We start from the raw sequence: 19,882 nt of genomic DNA, 5'->3' as shown, positions 1-19,882 counted from the left end.
TACTTGTAGAAGTGTTATCAGTGTATGTGTTAGACAGGAGTGTGTCCATATGAAGGTTCATTGTAATACTATTGGTATCGCAGAAAACTGTTTCAACTTAAATATCCATGTATAAGGAAATGATTAAATCAATCATGAAATAGCCATACCTTGAAATACTAGGTAGCTATTAAATAGAATGAGATAGAATATAGTTTTAGCTCTCATTAGTGAGACCTTAAAGAAATAAATCATATTTGTTTAAACAGAATTATGCATAGGGACTTCCCTGGTAGTCCAGTAGCTAAGACTCCACGCTGCCACTGCAGTGGGTGAGGGTTCAAAGTGCTAAGACCCCCGCGTGCGGTGCGGTACAGTGCAGTAACACAGAGTTATGCGTGTATATAGGTATGTGGATATTTGGGAAGAGCATGAATGTTATTAATAGTAAATACCCCCCAGAAATGTCTCTGCAGGGCAAGGGGTTGAGAACAACTAATTTTTTCTTTAACCCTTTTCTGTAGCTGTTGCTTTTTACTATGGATAAATGGTAAAGGGTAAATATACTTTATAATTTCAAATAACTAGTTAATTTTTTCAAGAAGTTCATTTTTTTGTCCATAAAATATAGTTTAATTTCCCAAAGCAACTGATTCTATTTAGAGACTAAATTTAAGACCAGTTTATTAATAAGAACATCATTCCCATCGAAGTTGTCAACAGTTTACTATTAAAACAGAACAAATCTTTCTAGTGCTTTGAATGTGCTGAGACCTCCAAATACCCTCCGTGCAAATAAAAAAGTAATTAGTAGTAAGCAGTTTGAAATGGTTTAATGCTAGGTAATATCTCAAAATAGTGAATTTTCCCTTAGATATTAGAGAGCCTGATGAATTATTTGTACAATGAAAACATCTTTACCATATTTTTGAGAGGAATTTGGTGTCATTGCTAACAAGAAACTTAATAAAGAAGTAGTTTGATAGAAATAAATTGGAATTGAAACCAGGGAAAGCTACAGGTGTGGTAAGTAGGCGAAAACACACCTTTATCCAGAGAGGTTCAGTAAAAACTTTGATGAATATGTTCTGAGAACCTTTTTATGGAGTTATTAAAAGCAGATGTGCTGAAATATATCTTAGCATTTTGTGTGCCTTATTTAGGTTCTTTACAGTCACCTAATTAATAAAATACTATTTCATACTTGGGTGATTTATAGTCACTAAGCACTTTTAAAATGTATTAAATGTTCAAGGATAAATCATAGTACTGTTGCAGGAAAGGCTGTATGTATCAACAGGTAGTTTTTTTTGCTGTTAATAGAATTCTTTTTTTTCTCTCTCTCTCTTTATTTCCCATGTATCCCTTCTCCTACCTTTCTTTATAAGAGACAGGCTAAAGGGACAATCAGACATGAGATTTAAAGGAAATTTTCCTCATGTGGATTAGACAGTGTTTGTGACAGCAACACGACAGATAATCGTGCAGACAAAGGAGGCACAGAAAATTGGGATTTTTTGGAAATGGAATTTGGTGTTTTTATCTATATTTCTCCTTGTTTCCTGTGTACTAAATACCTTCTTTCCACCAAAGTTACATTCTGTTAGTATCAAGGCAGAAAAGTATTACAGACCTCATGTAATTATTGCATAATCCCCTTCTCTTCTAAACACACATAATAAAAGGATATTCCCATTATTTTTATGTTGTAGGCCCACAGTAGTTCTCTAGCATGAGATTTTCAAGACAGTGGCAATCTAGCTGATAGAGATTTTAAATCACTAATTTATGAGAAATAGAAAATTCTGAGCCTGTAGAGTTTGTGCTTATAAACTTTTACGCCTAACAGATCTAAAATTTCTGAATCTACTATCTTAGGATATAGTGTACTTACAATATAGTGATTTCATGATATAGAATATATGATAGTCATTTATGCTATAAACATAGTATATTTAGACATTTTAAGATTTGGCAGGCATCGAAGACTAAAGTTAGAATTTTTGCATAATAATGAATTCTCTTTAGTTTCACAGTTTTATAATTATCATAACTTTGTAATTTAAAAGCCTGTATCAGTGTTATAGAATGTCATTTTTATGCATTGAGACTCTTCCAATTCTGAAGTCTCTAACCAGAGTCATCATCTGAGCAGATTCAGGCTCACAGGCCTATTTATGGCATAACCATAGCTTCTCAGTGATTTGTTCCTACCAAACTCTCTATGGGGATATGTATATTTCAGTTTAAATCTGCCTTGCATATTAATTTCAATTTTTATGCCTCATTTCACTGGATTTTTTCCCCCTTGATTATTGTATAGATTATATTTTCTTTAAGCTTTCCCACCTTTCAAAATAAGGTCCTATGAGACCTCATTGTCATTTGAGTTATAATGTTCAGTTCAGTTGCTCAGTCGTGTCCGACTCTTTGAGAACCCACGGACTGCAGCACACCAGGCCTCCCTGTCCATCACCAACTCCCAGAGTTTGCTCAAACTCATGTCCATCGAGTCAGGGAGCCATTCAACCATCTCATCCTCTGTTGCCCCCTTCTCCTCCTGCCTTCAGTCTTTCCCAGCATCAGGGTCTTTTCCAATGAGTCAGTTCTTCACATCAAGTGGCCAAAGTATTGGAGCTTCAGCATCAGTCCTTCCAATGAATTCCTTAGGATTAGTGATTTTCAAAGTGTGGCCCCCAAGACCAACTGTATGAGAACCATAAGGGCGTTTATTGAAATCATAAGTTCCTTGCTGTGTTGCAAGTCTCCAGAATAAAAACCTCTGAGTGTGGAACTTGTTCTTCAGTCACTAAGTTGTGTCTGACTCTTTGCGACCGCTGGACTGCAGCATGCCAGGCTCCTCTGTCCTTTACCATCTCCCGAAGTTTGCCCAAATTCATGTTCATTGAGTCAGTGATGCTATCTAACCATCTCTTCCTCTGCCGCCCCCTTATCCTGCTGCCCTCAATCTTTCCCAGCGTCAGGGTCTTTTCCAGTGAGTCAGCTCTTTGCATAAGGTGGCCAGAGTATTGGAATTTCAATTTCAGCATCAGTCCTTCTAGTGAATGTTCAGGGTTGATTTCCTTTAGGATGAACTGGTTTGATCTCCTTGTGGAGATCAGAGCTATGGAGTGGAGTAGAGTGGAGCCTAGGGACTGGCATTTTTACCAAGCCCCTCAGATGCTTCTCAAGCCCACAGTCCTTTGAAACTCACTTTCCTGTAATGAGGATTTTTGCATTGAAATATCTTTCTTCTATTTTTATTCCCTCTTAGTTCCCAACTTAGAGTGTTTACCCGGAATTTATTATGAGTTTGTTTAATTACATTGCTAAACGATTCATTGGATTCACTTTGAAGTGGATGAAAATTATAAAAGAGCAATAAATCCATTTCCCATAACTAATCCATTAGCTTTCATTCCAGTTGCTTGGGGGTGAGCCAGCTCCCATTGTGAACTTCACTGTTGGCAAGTGTTCTGTTTTAGCAGGAAGTGAATAGGGATCAATAGGAGAGTAAAATCAAACCAGATTATTTTTAGAATAACAGGAGGACTTTTTCGAGAACAGGGGGGAATATAATCACTAAGAATATATTTGATTGACAGATATGTTATGACTTGTAACTCTTAGGGCCGGTGTTTTGGGAATATTTTCTGGGTGGTTTAGAAATGACATGAAACACCCAGTCCTTTATAAGTCAACTTAAGAGGGATCCCTGCCAGGTGGAAGTCTAAATGTAATATGAGTAATAATGTCAAGAACAAACCAGAATTAATAAATGGACTGTGCCGTTGATGACAGAAACACAAGTAACCTGTGCAGCCTGAGTATGCGCTACTCAAGCAAGAGAATAGTGCAAAGGATAGAGCTGGTGCATACTTATCATGCTGTCACTTTTCTTGTGAATGTTTGGGAAGAACTCTGGGAGAGAGTGGAGCTTCCAGGAATCATGGAATGAGGAGGCAAGGTGTGGTGTGTTAGGAGTCTAGGAAAGAGCTTCCCTGGTGGCTCAGTGGTAAAGAATCTGCCTGCCAGTGCAGGGGTCATGGCTTCAGTCCCTTGCCCGGGAAGATCCCACATGCTGAGGAACAGCTGAGCCCCTGTGCCACACCTGCTGAGCCTGTGCTCCCCAGCTAGCGTAGCTCCAGCTCGACCCAACTGGAGAAGGCCCACAAAGACCCAGAGCAGCCATAAGTGAAATAAAGAAAATCTAGGAAAGTGTTTGAAGCATAAGGGTGGGACTGCAAGGACACGAATCACAGAGCGAAAGGAAGAGCGTGGCTCAGAGGAAACGCCTCCAGCACCAAAGCTGGGAGACCCAGAGGCTCTTCTCTGCAGTCGTTAAGAACCAGCAGGCCCTTTCAGTGTGCTTACTGGGTGGAGAGAACAAACGAAAACAGTTCCCAGCCCAGGAGCACCCAGGGCTCAGTAATGTGCCACGTTAAAAGGTCAGACAGAAAGAGCAAGATGAAAATATGTGACAGGCTGACCACAGAGAAAGTAAATGTAGAAAAGAAGAAAAAATGTATTTGTTTCCACATTTAAGGTAATAAACCCGGTTAGGTGTGTATAAGTAGTGAAAGTGTTAAGTCGCTCAGTTGTGTCCAACTCTCTTAAGACCCCATGGACTGTGACCCGCCAGGCTCCTCTGTCCATGGAATTCTCCAGGCAAGAATCCTGGAGTGGGTAGCCATGCCTTTCTCCAGGGGATCTTCCTGACCCAGGGATCAAATCTGGGTCTCCCGCATCGCAGGTGGATTCTTTACCTTCTGAGCCAGAGAGTGTGAATCAAAGGCAGAGCTCAGGGAGGCTCGTGATGTCTCACTTATGTGTGTAGACCGGCGCAAGAGCAGGTGCCAGTGAGTTGATGTCTGGTTGACCTGCTTCCCCACTGGAGAGGCCAGAGGAGATGCCAAAGGAAGAGGAATGGCAGCGTGCAGTGACGACCCATCCTGATCAGGGATGAAGAGGGATGGGTTTGGGAATGCTCAGAAAATACCCACAGTGTCTCTTCAGTCAGAAATTTCCCCGAGTAAGAAGAGAGCTTTTCAAATGACCCATAAAGCAGATCATCCCTTAATATGACAGCAGACCTTTCCTATAAAATAAAAATATTTTGTCAAGGATATTCAGAACAAGAAAAATTCTATAATACAAGAGAGTCCAGATATATATCTTATGTGGCTGGCCTCTGTCGCGAGATTGTACAAGGTTATATGCAAAAACTAAGTCTGTCCCGAAGTCCACACTAGCGTAGTTTCAGGCTTTTGCTAGGTCAACTAGATATCCTTGACATTACAGCTGACAAAAACAAAAACTGGTACTTCAGATGTTTTCTGAAATCTTTTAAGCTAAAAATCACATGCGAGAATCGACTTTGCAGCTACTAATTTTGACACTGTTTAGATCTGTACGGAAGCGTGTTGTGTCGAAGCAGCAGACCAGTGAGTGCTGCTCTTTGGATATTTAGTTTATCTTTAGTTAAACACCACCTTGGTGTATTCATTTATACCATCTAATATATGACACACTGTTGCAGTATGTATAATTTTGTGATCTTTATTTCCCTTTGTATTCATTTTAAGCATCTAAATAAATTGCTGTATTGTGCTTAATGTAAAAATAAATAAATAAAATAAAAATATTTTGAATATTCCCTTGACATGTATTATTAGAGGATTTGACCTGTAGAAACGAAGCAGACAAGACGAGGGAGACACGGTTATCTCTGCAGTGTTGGTGTGTGAGCTCCCCAGAATTTCAGAGGACAGATCTGGTCAGCTCCAGACTTGTCCAATTGAGGCTTTTCCATACCGTTTACTATTTTTCCCTCTTCCCAAAGCTTACCTTCCTCCCTGAGAAAGGGAGCAAGTTTAGTCAATTCCCTTGCTGGTTAGAAACTCCCGTAAAGGATTTAATGGGGGAGAAGATTAGAGACTGAAAGAAGTTGCTGTGTTACCTGTGAATTTCACTGAACAGAAAAGTCACCCGTTTTCCAGGGATGATTCAGAGTTGCCAGTGAGTTAGTGCCTCCAGTTAGGACAGCTGTAGCTATCAGTTAGTATAATAAGTACAAAGGGATTGTCTGCAATTTTGTTATAAATTTTTTCTCCTCTCCATAGGTGGTGCTTGGCACTTTTCATTTAATGTGAAATTTTACCCACCAGACCCTGCCCAGCTCTCTGAGGATATCACCAGGTATTTGAAAGTTGGCTGTGAAAAAGGCAGTCATACTGGGGGCTGTGCTTCTCTTAAATTCCGGGGAAGGGATCAGGCTTACGCCTGGTGAACCTCTTAGTTCTCCGCGCCCAAAGGGCAAACAGAAGACAGCTGAATGGGAGCAAACATCTGATAAGAAGATTTGCTGAATTGTATCTGTTCACAGTTGAATCTTTGGTGTTAAGCTGATACTTCCTACTGCCTGACCCTGGTGGGAAAACACACAGAATTGAGATGCTGTCATCCTCCCACTACAGTCAAATTGGATGGGATTCAGCCTGAAATAATATGGCAACTCCTGGTGCTCCTGCTTTAAAACTTGGAAATGTGTCTTCAGATGCTTATGCTTTTGTATATAACCAGTCTGATACGCTGGTGGCTGTTTTGTGTATTTGTGTATGTGTACACGCAGACATGCACACACACACAAATACACATAAACACGTGCACATTTAAGAGTTTGCCTTCCATGCCTCCTGTATTCGAGGAAAATGATTCATTTGTTTTTGGGAAAGAGCGTTCAGAAAGGAATGTCGGTCTGGCCCGGTGGCTGAGCTGTGAGTGTAAGGAAGAACCTCTTCGTGAAGTGATCCTGGGTTTGCTGCATGTCTTTTTAGGCCTCTTCGAGTGCTTTCTACTTTGGAATCCCAGGTCTTCTCACTGTGTTTTGTAGTAAGTTTACAAGCAGTCAGAGTGATACTGCACAGTGTGGCTGTACATACTTCTTGGCAAGCTTTTCAGGAAAGAGAAATTATTCAAAAAGTTTCAGTCATTTGCTATGATGAAAAATAATTCCAGTAGACATGTCGGAGAAGAGGAAAAACTAGTTCCAGGAGATTTCTTTTATATTTACATTAGATCAAAGAACAATTTATAATTTCTTATTTATATGTACTTTCTAGTAATGTTGAGGGACCGTTTAATTGTGGCTAATTTGTGGTTAGACAGCCTGTATATCCTTGGATATGGAATCTAGTGCATGATTCCTTTCTATTTATGTCATGTTTGGTGTTGTTCAGTCACTAAGTCCCATTCAACTCTTTGTGACCCCACAGACGGCAGCATGCCAGGCTCCTCTGTCCTCTACTCTCTCCTGGAGTTTGCTTAAATTCATGTCCATTGAGTCGGTGACGCCGTCTAACTGAATAGAACCTGTGAAATTTGTAGAAGTTTTGTATCTAGATTACACAGCATTTATATCATCAGCTTTTAAAGCCATATTGAGAGAGGAGACCTTAAGACTTAATCATAGCCCTCAGCTTCAGCAGATTAACAGTTTGTTTCTTATATGAAAAGTGCAAGATATATTTTATTATTTATACTCATATGCTGGGCTGTGAAGCGTATCATTAAAATTCATGAATGTTCCCATTTACCGTTGAGTCTTCTGCAATTAGCATTATATCCTTAACTCTTAGAAGCAAAATAACAGGAGATAAAAGTCAACTATTAATGGAGATATTTAATATTGGCAAAATTATATAGAAGGTGTTCTGGATTCCCCCAATTTAAAATTGTTTACTTTTAGTGATGAGATTTTAAGTACGAATTCTTCAAAGTTAGTCTTCATAACAGTTGAATAAGTTATCTACATTTTAAAGAAATGAGACTTTAACACAGGAGAAGGCATCCACTATGAAGAGACCCTCATTTCAGGACGCTGGAGGTGGCAGGCCATGTTTGTGATGGCACAGCCACTGTTTATCTTGGTCCTATGGCAGGACCTTTCATCTAGATAGGAAAATGAGTCTTCCTTTAGGCTTTGGGGTCTCATCATTACATTTGAGAGCACTGTTTTAATATCAGAATTGCCTTCCCCCTACCCAGAGAGTTTGACCTTCAACATTACCTTAATGTTAGAGGAACAGTCCGTAGGTTTCCTTTACCCTGTGCATCATGAACACATCTGTGTTTGATGACAAACATGGAATTGCCACTGCTGCTGCTGCTGCTGCTAAGTCGCTTCAGTCGTGTCCGACCCTGTGCAACCCCATAGACGGCAGCCCACCAGGCTCCTCCATCCATGGGATTTTCCAGGCAAGAGTACCGGAGTGGGTTGCCTTTGCCTTTTCCGGTGTTGCCACTCAATGCCCTTAAATATTACCTTTTGTGGCCAAGTATATCTTCCCTCGGTATGGAGATCCAAATAGAGATCCTGGACAGTGTGTCCCAGCGGGTCGTTTCATGGGGAGAAGTTGCTTGCTGCCCACTTGGGACTGTGTGGCTCCTTTCCAGTATCCTAACTCTGACTTTCTGCCCGCCCTCTGGCCCCCGGAAGGTACTACCTCTGCTTGCAGCTGCGCGATGACATCGTGTCCGGCAGGCTGCCCTGCTCCTTTGTCACCCTGGCCCTGCTGGGCTCCTACACCGTCCAGTCGGAACTGGGCGACTACGACCCAGACGAGTGTGGAAGTGACTACATCAGCGAGTTCCGCTTCGCCCCAAACCACACGAAAGAACTGGAAGACAAGGTCATCGAGCTGCACAAGAGCCACAGGTGAGCGGCAGGGGCCCCGAGAGTATCCTGTCTGAGCTGTGCTCGGTGGGTGGGCATCCCCTGCACCACCTGCTTCTCCTGGGACCTCCAGGTTATAATGCCTTGAGGATGGGACACAGTGGAGTGAGGTTCTGGGTCTGATACATTCTGGGTGGTTGGTGATTCTGCTCCCACTTCGGGTGTCCTGTGCTGTTTCAGCTAAAAGTCATTTTTCTGATATTCTCCCCCACACCCCACTTCCCTTAGAGCACAAATCAGTGTCTCTGTGGGAACTTGTACGTGAGCTAAGTGGGAAATATTACAGCCCCACCAAGTTCAAAGGCTTCCCTGGTGGCTCAGACAGTAAAGAATCTGTCTGCAATGAGGGAGACCCAGGTTCGATCCCTGGGTCAGGAAGATCCCCTGGAGAAGGAAATGGCAACCACTCTAGTATTCTTGCCTAGAGAATCCCATGAACAGAGGAGCCTGGTGGGCTACAGTCCATGGAATCACAAAGAGTTGGACATGACTGAGCAACTAACACTTTCTTTCACCAGGTTTATTAAAAAAAAACCAACCAGTGTTGTAATTAATACTTTTTATTTCTTATCAGAGGAATGACGCCAGCAGAAGCAGAGATGCATTTTTTGGAAAACGCCAAAAAACTCTCCATGTATGGGGTCGATTTACACCATGCCAAGGTATACACTTTAACACTCCAGACTTTCTGATTTCATGAAAGTGTGTACAAGGCCCAGTTGTCACAAATGTTGCGCTAAGTTGCTATGTATACCCTTGTTCTGGACGTCCACCAGGCAGTCAGTAAATTCTTGTTAAATTTTTAAAACTTGTCTGTAAAGTTTGGGCTTCCCTGGTGGCTCAAAATGGTAAAGAATCTTCCTGCAATGTGGGAGACCTGGGTTCAATCCCTGGGTTGGTAAGATACCCTGGAGAAGGGGATGGCAACCCGTTCCAGTATTGTTGCCTGGAGAAATCCATGGACAGAGGCTCCGGTCTGTGGAATCACAGAGTCGGACACGACTGAGCTACCAGCACTTTCACTTTCATAAGGTTTAGATGCTGTGACAAAGAATCAGTGCTTTGAAATAAGAGGATTATTTTGGAGTTCAAGTAAAGTTAGCCAGGCAGGCTAAGTTGATGGGTGAGTTGTTCTGGCTGTATCTTGGTTCCAGGGTCTCGGGAAGAGAGAAGTTGGGGTTGGAAGGTAGGCAGGTTAAGGTTGGGGAGAAAGTACTAGCTGCTTTTACTCCCTGTCACACTTTTCCTGGAATCTTTGTATTTTTCAGCAGTGAGAGAGTGAGCATTGGAATGTTAGTCTGTTATCTAACAGCTATGAATAGAAGTGCCGTGGAAGCAGAGGCAAAGCTTTCCTGAAATCTTGTATCATCAAAGCTTAGAAGATGTGTTAGGCTCTTAGAGATGGATTCTGGTCCTTCAGCAGTGTTGAAGAGATCCATGCTTGAAATTGGGGGGCAGCTGCTTCTGACTTGGACTGATACAATGACATCCTCCTGGGTGGGGACATGCCTTGACTTCCGGTGCACAGAGTGGTATGGTCTCACAGTCCAGACCTCACAAGAACGTGCACATAACAAGCTGCCAGGCAAGTGAGTGTCTTATACAGTCAAGTTTGGCACCAATAAATGAAGAGGGTTTTGGCAGACTCTGTTCAGGCAAACATCTCAACAACGCTGGGGACCCCTGGGAGGGAAATACATGATCTGTACTTTCTGTTGATGCTGCATTTGGAAAGCTGATGGGTTTAGAATGAGTTTGGACAAGATAAGAGTGAGGAGCAAATAAGCGCCGTTCTGACTGGGTTTGTCGTGGATCATTTGTACATCATTCAGGATGAGCAACTTCTGAGGCCCAAAAGCCCCAACACGAGCAGGATCTCTGAGACTTGGCTGGGGCTTCCCCGGGGGATGCTGGTACAGCAGAGCCAAGAGCGCTGACATTTGTGTATAATTACAACAGCAGGTGTAGCTCTGTTTACTTGCCAGTTAATTATTACACGTTTTCACTTACTTGGCACTCAGATCACATAGCGTTTTTATAGTTTTATGTCAGCTATAAGGTAGGATGAGGAATTAGAAAAGAAAATAAGGACACGCACTAAGATTGTTTTTCTCAGAGTTCTTCCCTGCATGCCCAAAAGATAAAGAAACAAGACAGAAATGAAGGTAGCTTGGAAATTGGAGTGAATCAAAAGCTATTTTTGATACATATGATGACTCACTCACTAGCCAGGGAGAATAAATAAGTGAAAGGGGAGGGCCTCTGTTTAGGAGAAGGGCAGCTCAGGATGTGTCACTGTTCCTGTCGGGAAGAATGAAGCCACTTAACATGGCTGTAACGACTAAATTAAAATAGATAGCTGGTGTTTCATTCGATAATGTGATTTGAAATTAGGCCAATTAAAAAAGAAAGAGAATTAAGGAAGTGCCAGTGCCGCCTGTGATAGGATTTCATCTGAATGCTAAGTATAACAAACGATATGGTTCTGGACTTCATTTTCTGCTGCAACTGCCCTCCATCATTTCAAGGAGGAAATTTACCGAATTACAGTAAAGCTAATTTCCGCTTATAAGTGAGATGCTTCTCTTCTGTGGATAGTATCGAAAGGCCCTGATTTTTAGGACCGAGTTAGAAATTCTGAACTGTGATCTTGGACTCAACAGCTCTCAATGAAGAATAAATTACCTACGTTAGGTGAAGTTCCCTTGTTTTGGAAAAACCTGTTCTTAATGCTTTGTTTTTTCCCTTAAGAAGACTGTCTCTCGTACCTCCCAGAATATTGGAAATAAAAGCAAAAATAAACAAATGGGACCTAATTAAAATCAAAAGCTTCTGCACAGCAAAGGAAACTATAAGCAAGGTGAAAAGACAGCCTTCAGAATGGGAGAAAATAATAGCAAATGAAGCAACTGATAAAGGATTAATCTCCAAAATATACAAGTAGCTCCTGCAGCTCAATTCCAGAAAAATAAATGACCCAATCAAAAAATGGGCCAAAGAACTAAACAGACATTTCTCCAAAGAAGACATACAGATGGCTAACAAACACATGAAAAAATGCTCAACATCCCTCATAATCAGAGAAATGCAAATCAAAACCACAATGAGATACCATTTCACACCAGTCAGAATGGCTGCTATCCAAAAGTCTACATGCAATAAATGCTGGAAAGGGTGTGGAGAGAAGGGAACCCTCTTACACTGTTGGTGGGAATGCAAACTAGTACAGCCACTATGGAGAACAGTGTGGAGATTCCTCAAAAAACTGGAAATAGAACTGCCATATGATCCAGCAATCGCACTCCTGGGCATACACACCGAGGAAACCAGAATTGAAAGAGACACATGTACTCCAATGTTCATTGCAGCACTGTTTATAATAGCCAGGACATGGAAGCAACCTAGATGTCCATCTGCAGACGAATGGATAAGAAAGCTTTGGTACATATACACAATGGAGTACTACTCAGCCATGAAAAAGAATGCATTTGAACCAGTTCTAATGAGATGGATGAAACTAGAGCCTATTATACAGAGTGAAGTAAACCAGAAAGAAAAACACCAATACAATATACTAACGCATATATATGGAATTTAGAAAGATGCAAATGATAACCGTGTATACGAGACAGCAAAAGAGACACAGATGTATAGAACAGTCTTTGGGACTGTGTGGGAGAGGGTGAGGGTGGGATGGTTTGGGAGAATGGCATTGAAACATGTATATTATCATATGTGAAACGAATCGCCAGTTCAGGGTCGATGCATGTCACAGGATGCTCGGGGCTGGTATGCGGGGATGACCCAGAGGGAGAATAAGGGGAAGTGGGAGGGGGGTTCCGGAGGGGGAACTCATGTACACCTGGGGCGGATTCATGTCAATGTATGGCAAAACCAACCAATATAATATTGTAAAATAGTTATATTCCAATAAAAATTAAAAAAAAAAAAGAAGACTGTCTCTGCTTGTTGGTCATTTAACATCACTCTGAATAGGCTCTGTCAGAGGCATTTATTTCATACAAGATTTGGAAATGTAGATATAAATCCATATTGGATATCCTGCGGACCAGGAGGTAATAAAGGATGGGGAAGTTGGAACAGTGCTTTCAGGTTGAGGGATAGTCGAATTGTTTATTTTAATTGGGACAGGCTGAGACTGTCCAGGTCTTCCTTCAATGCTCCCTGCTAAACACACATCCCCAAACACGTGGTTATAGCCTTTGATACAGTTTGTCAGGTTACTGCCTAGATGCTGTGGGCTGCAGCAGAAACCTAGATATCAAAGTGAAAGTCACTTAGTCATGTCTGACTCTTTGCAACCCCATGGACTATACAGTCCATGGAATTCTCCAGGCCAGAATACTGGAGTGGGTAGCCTTTGCTTTCTCCAGGGGATCTTCCCAACCCAGGGATCGAACCCAGGTCTCCCACATTGCAGGCAGATTCTAAACCAGCTGAGCCACAAGGGAAGCCCCTAGATATCAAAAGTATCCTTTTTTTAACCAACAAGAACCAATTATATAGCACATGGAACTCTGTTCAATGTTATGTGGCAGCCTGGATGGAGGTTGGGGTTTGGGGGAGAATAGATACATGTGTATGTATGGCTGAGTCTCTTCCCACTTCCACAAACTACCTTCCTGAAACCACTACAGCATTATTAATTGGCTTTACCCCAAAACAAAAAGTTCACACGCAAAAAAATCATAACCCGTTTTTTGGTTGCTGTGCCTTTCATGAAATGGAAACATTCATCCAGTTTTAAGCCCTGCTTATTCCTGACATTTTCTTTCTTCATTTGCTTTTTATTCCAGCCCATCCGTAGTAGCTTAACATGTGCTAGGCAGATGCCATGCTGAGCACACAGGTCACTGAGATCGACAGAGCAGATTCTCCACCAGCCTGGGTCAGGGGGAGGAGGAAGGGGAGTTTGGGGCAGCACATTTGCCGGGGGTGTGCTGGCTGCAGTAATGATATGGGGCCACAGGAGAAGTGAGTGTGTTTTGAAGGCCCCACGAATAGTTTCCCACCTTCTCATTGTTCAAAGACACTCATGAGTGATGTAAAACATAATAATGGAAGAGGTTGTAAATGTCCAAAGGCGTGTTTCCTACTGTTCTTCATCACAAAGACCGTGACTCAGGAGCCCTTATTCCAGCAGCCCTGCTCATGTACACACGTCTGCTTGAGGCCTGAGGGGTCACCTGGGTGGTCCCGAGAGCAGATCATCTGGATCTAAGTATCCACCGTGCCCCCTACGTCCAGTGTCAGGTGACAGCTCTGTAAATTGCCCTTATAGTTACAGCCCTTGATAAATGGTGGGTGGTCTCTGGTCTTTGAATTCCCCTGAAATCTGATTACGTTGTCATATCCTGCCATCAATTCATTCCCCCTCTCTAGAATGAGGTCGTGTCTAATGGAGCGATATGTTTCCAAGGAGAAATGTTTCATTTTAAGTCAATTAGATTGTGGAACCTCACCATGCCCAGAGAGGGACTAGAATACTTATTTTTGACTCTGGAAATGTTCCTCCTGTGCTTTTTACTGGCGGGACTTAGGATGTCAGTCCACCACCCCATACGGATAAGTCAGAAGCCCCTGTTTGGATTCTTTTGCGTCTCTCTCCCCACTTTGCTGGGGCTGCAGTGACTCAAAGTCAGAAAGCCCTGACAATGACATGTCCCCAGACCTCAGCTTTGCCTCTATGTGACCCAGTTTTCCAACAGCCAGTGAGAAACGGGTGGGGGGCTCCGCCTCACACACAGCCCTGCCTTCTGAACTGTGTCCTTAGCCCACGTAGGACACGACTGATCCTCACTTTACCCTGATCTCACCTGAACACAACGTTGAGGGGACACAAACGGGTTGTGGGGTGTCTGCTGAGCTTCACGTGACATCTCTGATGACCCCCGGGACCCCTCATCACACCTCCCTAGGAAATGACCTAAAGATGTAGGATGCAGGTAGCTAAGTTCAGTTCAGTTCAGTTCAGTCGCTAAAGCAAGTTGCAAATATAGCACAATCCCGCTTTTGTTTTAAAAGAAAAAAGAGGCCTAGGACTTCCCTGGTGGTCCAGTGGTTAAGACTTCACCTTCCAATGCAGGGGATGTAGGTTCAGTTCCTGCTCGGGGAGCTAAGATCCCCACATGCCTCGCAGAGAAAGGCAATAATGTAACAAATTGAATAGAAGACTTTAAAAATGATCCGCATCAAAAAAATCTGTTAAGAACAAACCTATACGTGTATATTAAGTGCATCTATATTTTTTGTATGTGAACCAAATGATTAAGTGAGCACTTCTGGGCGGTGAGTGTATGCTGGGGGCCTGTTGGGGAGGAGGTGCACACTTTAAAAACACTATTTTATACTCAAATTTTATAACGGTATATTTAAAAATCAAGGCTCTTTTTAAAGCAACAAATCCCAAAACACTCAGGAAAGAATGGGGCCTGTCTGCTAGTGTCCATTATTAGTTAATTACTGGGAACAGGCTGCCCATATTCAGCTGGGATGGACAGCTGGGATGGATGCCTTGGTCTTCTTGTCTGTAAAGTAGGAATAGTAAGAGCAACTAGCTCAGAACAATGCTAGTGAAGATTAGTAATATATGTAAAGCAATCCGGCCAGGCCTGGCACCCAGTGATGAGAACCCAGGCTCTGAACACCACTGCAGTTAACACACCTTCATCTGGGTGACCTTCACTATGTGCAATGTGGACGTCGTAAGTCCAAGATACTTGGGTGAATAGAGTTTCCACTAACAGATCTCCATAGCAATGAGAATCTTCATCAGAAGGCTATTATTTAGTAGTAATGTGTTTTAAATGGCTGAAGTATTTTTCATGCTTAAATCAGAGCTACAGGCAAGCCTTTTTATAGGTTCCAACCTGGAGGTTTAAATAGTGTACCCAGCCATAAATGAAAATAGATGAGTTGCTCATCCTTCATTTTTTTTTTTTAATCTTTTCTTTTGTACTGGGGTACAGCCGATTAACAATGTTGATAGTTTCAGCTGAACAGCCAAATGAAAGCGAAAGTCGCTCAGTCATGTCTGACTGTTTGTGACCCCATGAACTATGCAGTCCGTGGAATTCTCCAGACCAGAATACTGGAGTAAGTAGCCTTTCTGTTCTCCAGGGGATCTTCCCAACCCAGGGATCGAACCCAGGTCTCCTGCATTGCAGGTGGATTCTTTACCAGCTGAGCCACCAGGGAAGCCCAAACAGCCAAGGGATTCAGCAATACATAGACACATATTACATTTTAACTATTTTTCTAGATGACCATTTGTGTAGATGCATTATTATTTTTCTCTATGACTTTGATATTCTAACTTTGTATTCTAAAAGATAGCATGTAGTTGAATCCAGTTTAGGCCTCTTATCATTCATTGATCTCTTTATTCTTGTGCCATGTATCACATGATGCAATTGCATTTAATTTAAAATATACTTTGATACCTGATAAGCCTAGGACTCCTTCATTACCATTCCTTGTTTCTCGCTGCTGTTTTTCAGGATTCTGAAGGAGTCGACATCATGTTAGGAGTATGTGCAAGTGGTTTGTTGATATATCGTGACCGACTTCGCATCAACAGATTTGCCTGGCCAAAGGTTCTAAAAATTTCATACAAACGGAACAACTTTTACATTAAGATCCGGCCAGGAGAGGTAAGTAGACCCCAGTTTGCATGTACGTTGGGAAGAAAGTTTCCAAAGAACTGACAGAAAATTTTTCTAAATTTTTTTAGTAGAAATTTACCTGGTCAGCAGCTTTATTAGAATAACTTTGTGACAGTAGATAGTCAATAAAAGTATTTGATATAAATTTTTAAGAAGAGTTCAAAAATGAGAATTCATAATTACATCATTATTTGCACCCATGAACTCTATTTGTGGGTTAACCTAGCAGCTCAGTGGTAAAGAAGCCGCCTGTCAATGCAGAAGTGGTTTCTTTCCTGGGTCAGGAAGATCCCCTGGAGAAGGAAATGGCAATCTACTCCAGTATTCTTACCTAGGAAACCCCATGTATAGAGGAGCCTGGCGGGCTATAGTCCATGGGGTCTCAAAGAGTCAGACATGACTTAACAACTGAACAACAGCAACTTTGTTTTTTTTGTTTTTTTTACCGTTTTGATTCATTTTTTTAAAATTTTTATTGGAGGCTGATTATTTTACAATATTATATTAGTTGGTTTTGCCATACATTGACATGAATCCGCCTCGGGTGTACATGAGTTCCCCCTCCCGAACCCCCCTCCCACCTCCCTCCTCCCCTTATCCTCCCTCTGGTTCATCCCCCCATACCATCCCTGAGCACGATGTAACAGGCATCGACCCTGAACTGGCAATTCATTTCACATATGATAATATACATGTTTCAATGCCATTCTACCAAACCATCCCACCCTCACCCTCTCCCACAGAGTCCCAAACACTGTTTTATACATCTGTGTCTCTTTTGCTGTCTCGTATACAGGGTTACCATTTGCATCTTTCTAAATTCCATATATATGCGTTCAGTTCAGTTCAGTCGCTCAGTTGTGTCTGACTCTCCGCGAGCCCATGAATCACAGCACGCCAGGCCTCCCTGTCCATCACCAACTTCCAGAGTTCACTCACACTCATGTCCACAGAGTCGGTGATGCCATCCAGCCATCTCATTCTCGGTCGTCCCCTTCTCCTCCCGCCCCCAACCTTTCCCAGCATCAGAGTCTTTTCCAGTGAGTCAACTTGTCACATGAGGTGGCCAAAGTATTGCAGTTTCAGCTTTAGCATCAGTCCTTCCAATGAACACCCAGAATTGATCTCCTTTAGAATGCACTGGTTGGATCTCCTTGCAGTCCAAGGGACTCTCAAGAGTCTTCTCCAGCACCACAGTTCAAAAACATCAATTCTTCGGCGATCAGCTTTCTTCACAGTCCAACTCTCACATCTGTACATGACCACGGGAAAAACCATAGCCTTGACTAGACGGACCTTTGTTGGCAAAGTAATGTCTCTGCTTTTTAATATACTATCAAGGTTGGTCATAACTTTCCTTCCAAGGAGTAAGCGTCTTTTAATTTCCGGGCTGCAATCAGCATCCACAGTGATTTTGGAGCCCAAAAAAATAAAGTCTGACACTGTTTCCACTGTTTTTCATCTATTTCCCATGAAGTGATGGGACCAGATGCCATGATCTTTGTTTTCTGAATGTTGAGCTTCAAGCCAACCTTTTCACTCTCCTCTTTCACTTTCATCAAGAGGCTTTTGAGTTCCTCTTCACTCTCTGCCATAAGGCTGGTGTCATCTGCATATCTGAGGTTATTGATATTTCTCCCAGCAATCTTGATTCCAGCTTGTGCTTCTTCCAGCCCAGCGTTCCTTATGATGTACTCTACATATAAGTTAAATAAGCAAGGTGACAATATACAGCCTTGATGTACTCCTTTTCCTATTTCGAACCAGTCTGTTGTTCCACGTACAGTTCTGGCTGTTGCTTCCTGACCTGAATGCAGGTTTCTCAAGAGGCAGGTCAGGTGGTCCGGTATTTCCATCTCTTTCAGAATGTTCCACAGTTTATTGTGATCCACACAGTCAAAGGCTTTGGCATAGTCAATGAAGCAGAAATAGATGTTTTTCTGGAACTCTCTTGCTTTCTCCATGATCCAGCAGATGTTGGCAATTTGATCTCTGGTGCCTCTGCCTCTTCTAAAACCTGCTTGAACATCTGGAAGTTCACGGTTCACATATTGCTGAAGCCTGGCTTGGAGAATTTTGAGCATGACTTTACCAGCATGTGAGATGAGTGCAATTGTGCAGTAGTTTGAGCACTCTTTGGCATTGCCTTTCTTTGGGATTGGAATGAAGACTGACCTTTTCCAGTCCTGTGGCCACTGCTGACTTTTCCAAATGTGCTGGCATATTGAGTGCAGCACTTTCACAGCATCATCTTTCAGGATTTGAAATAGCTCAATTGGAATTCCATCACCTCCACTAGCTTTGTTCGTAGTGATGCTCTCTAAGGCCCACTTGAATTCACATTCCAAGATGTCTGGCTCCAGGTGAGTGATCACGCCATCGTGATTATCTTGGACGTGAAGATCTTTTTTGTACAGTTCTTCTGTGTATTCTTGCCACCTCTTCTTAATATCTTCTGCTTCTGTTAGGGCCATACCATTTCTGTCATTTATCGAGCCCATCTTTGCATGAAATGTTCCCTTGCTATCTCTAATTTTCTTGAAGAGATCTCTTGTTTTTCCTATTCTGTTGTTTTCCTCTATTTCTTTGCATTGATCACTGAGGAAGGCTTTGTTATCTCTCCTTGCTATTCTTGGAACTCTGCATTCAGATGCTTCTATCTTTCCTTTTCTCCTTTGCTTTTCGCTTCTCTTCTTTTCACAGCTATTTGTAGGCCTCCTCAGACAGCCATTTTGCTTTGTTGCATTTCTTTTCCATGGGGATGGTCTTGGTCCCTGTCTCCTGTACAATGTCACGAACCTCCATCCAGAGTTCATCAGGTACTCTATCTATCAGATCTAGTCCCTTAAATCTATTTCTCACTTCCACTGTATAATCATAAGGGATTTGATTTAGGTCATATCTGAATGGTCTAGTGGTTTTCCCTACTTTCTTCAATTTAAGTCTGAATTTGGCAATAAGGAGTTCATGATCTGAGCCACAGTCAGCTCCTGGTCTTGTTTTTGCTAACTGTATAGAGCTTCTCCATCTTTGGCTGCAAAGAATATAATCAATCAATATATGCGTTAGTATATTGTATTGGTGTTTTTCTTTCTGGCTTACTTCACTCTGTATAATAGGCTCTAGTTTCATTCACCTCATTAGAACTGGTTCAAATGCATTCTTTTTCATGGCTGAGTAGTACTCCATTGTGTATATGTACCAAAGCTTTCTTATCCATTCTTCTGCAGATGGACGTCTAGGTTGCTTCCATGTCCTGGCTATTATAAACAATGCTGCAATGAACACTGGAGTACATGTGTCTCTTTCAATTCTGGTTTCCTCGGTGTGTATGCCCAGGAGTGCGATTGCTGGATCATATGGCAGTTCTATTTCCAGTTTTTTGAGGAATCTCCACACTGTTCTCCATAGTGGCTGTACTAGTTTGCATTCCCACCAACAGTGTAAGAGGGTTCCCTTCTCTCCACACCCTCTCCAGCATTTA

General features: G+C 42.2%; 1 protein-coding gene across 5 annotated transcripts in view; it reads left to right on the top strand.

Moving 5' to 3' along the window:
- The window catches only part of EPB41L3 (erythrocyte membrane protein band 4.1 like 3), a 145,328-nt gene that overhangs the window by 82,772 nt on the left and 42,674 nt on the right, over positions 1–19,882 (top strand). For all 5 annotated transcript variants that reach the window (XM_055417168.2, XM_055417171.2, XM_055417169.2 and 2 more), the window contains exons 6-9: positions 6,102–6,177; positions 8,477–8,695; positions 9,288–9,375; positions 16,234–16,386. In XM_055417168.2, the coding sequence (XP_055273143.2) occupies positions 6,102–6,177; positions 8,477–8,695; positions 9,288–9,375; positions 16,234–16,386 (536 nt within the window). The remainder of the gene's footprint in view (positions 1–6,101; positions 6,178–8,476; positions 8,696–9,287; positions 9,376–16,233; positions 16,387–19,882) is intronic.

This window comes from Moschus berezovskii, chromosome 28, assembly GCF_049115385.1.
Source record: "Moschus berezovskii isolate FMDL1 chromosome 28, NW_MosBer_1.0, whole genome shotgun sequence".
Lineage (NCBI taxonomy): Eukaryota > Metazoa > Chordata > Mammalia > Artiodactyla > Moschidae > Moschus > Moschus berezovskii.
This window is presented reverse-complemented; position numbering and strand designations above follow the sequence as displayed.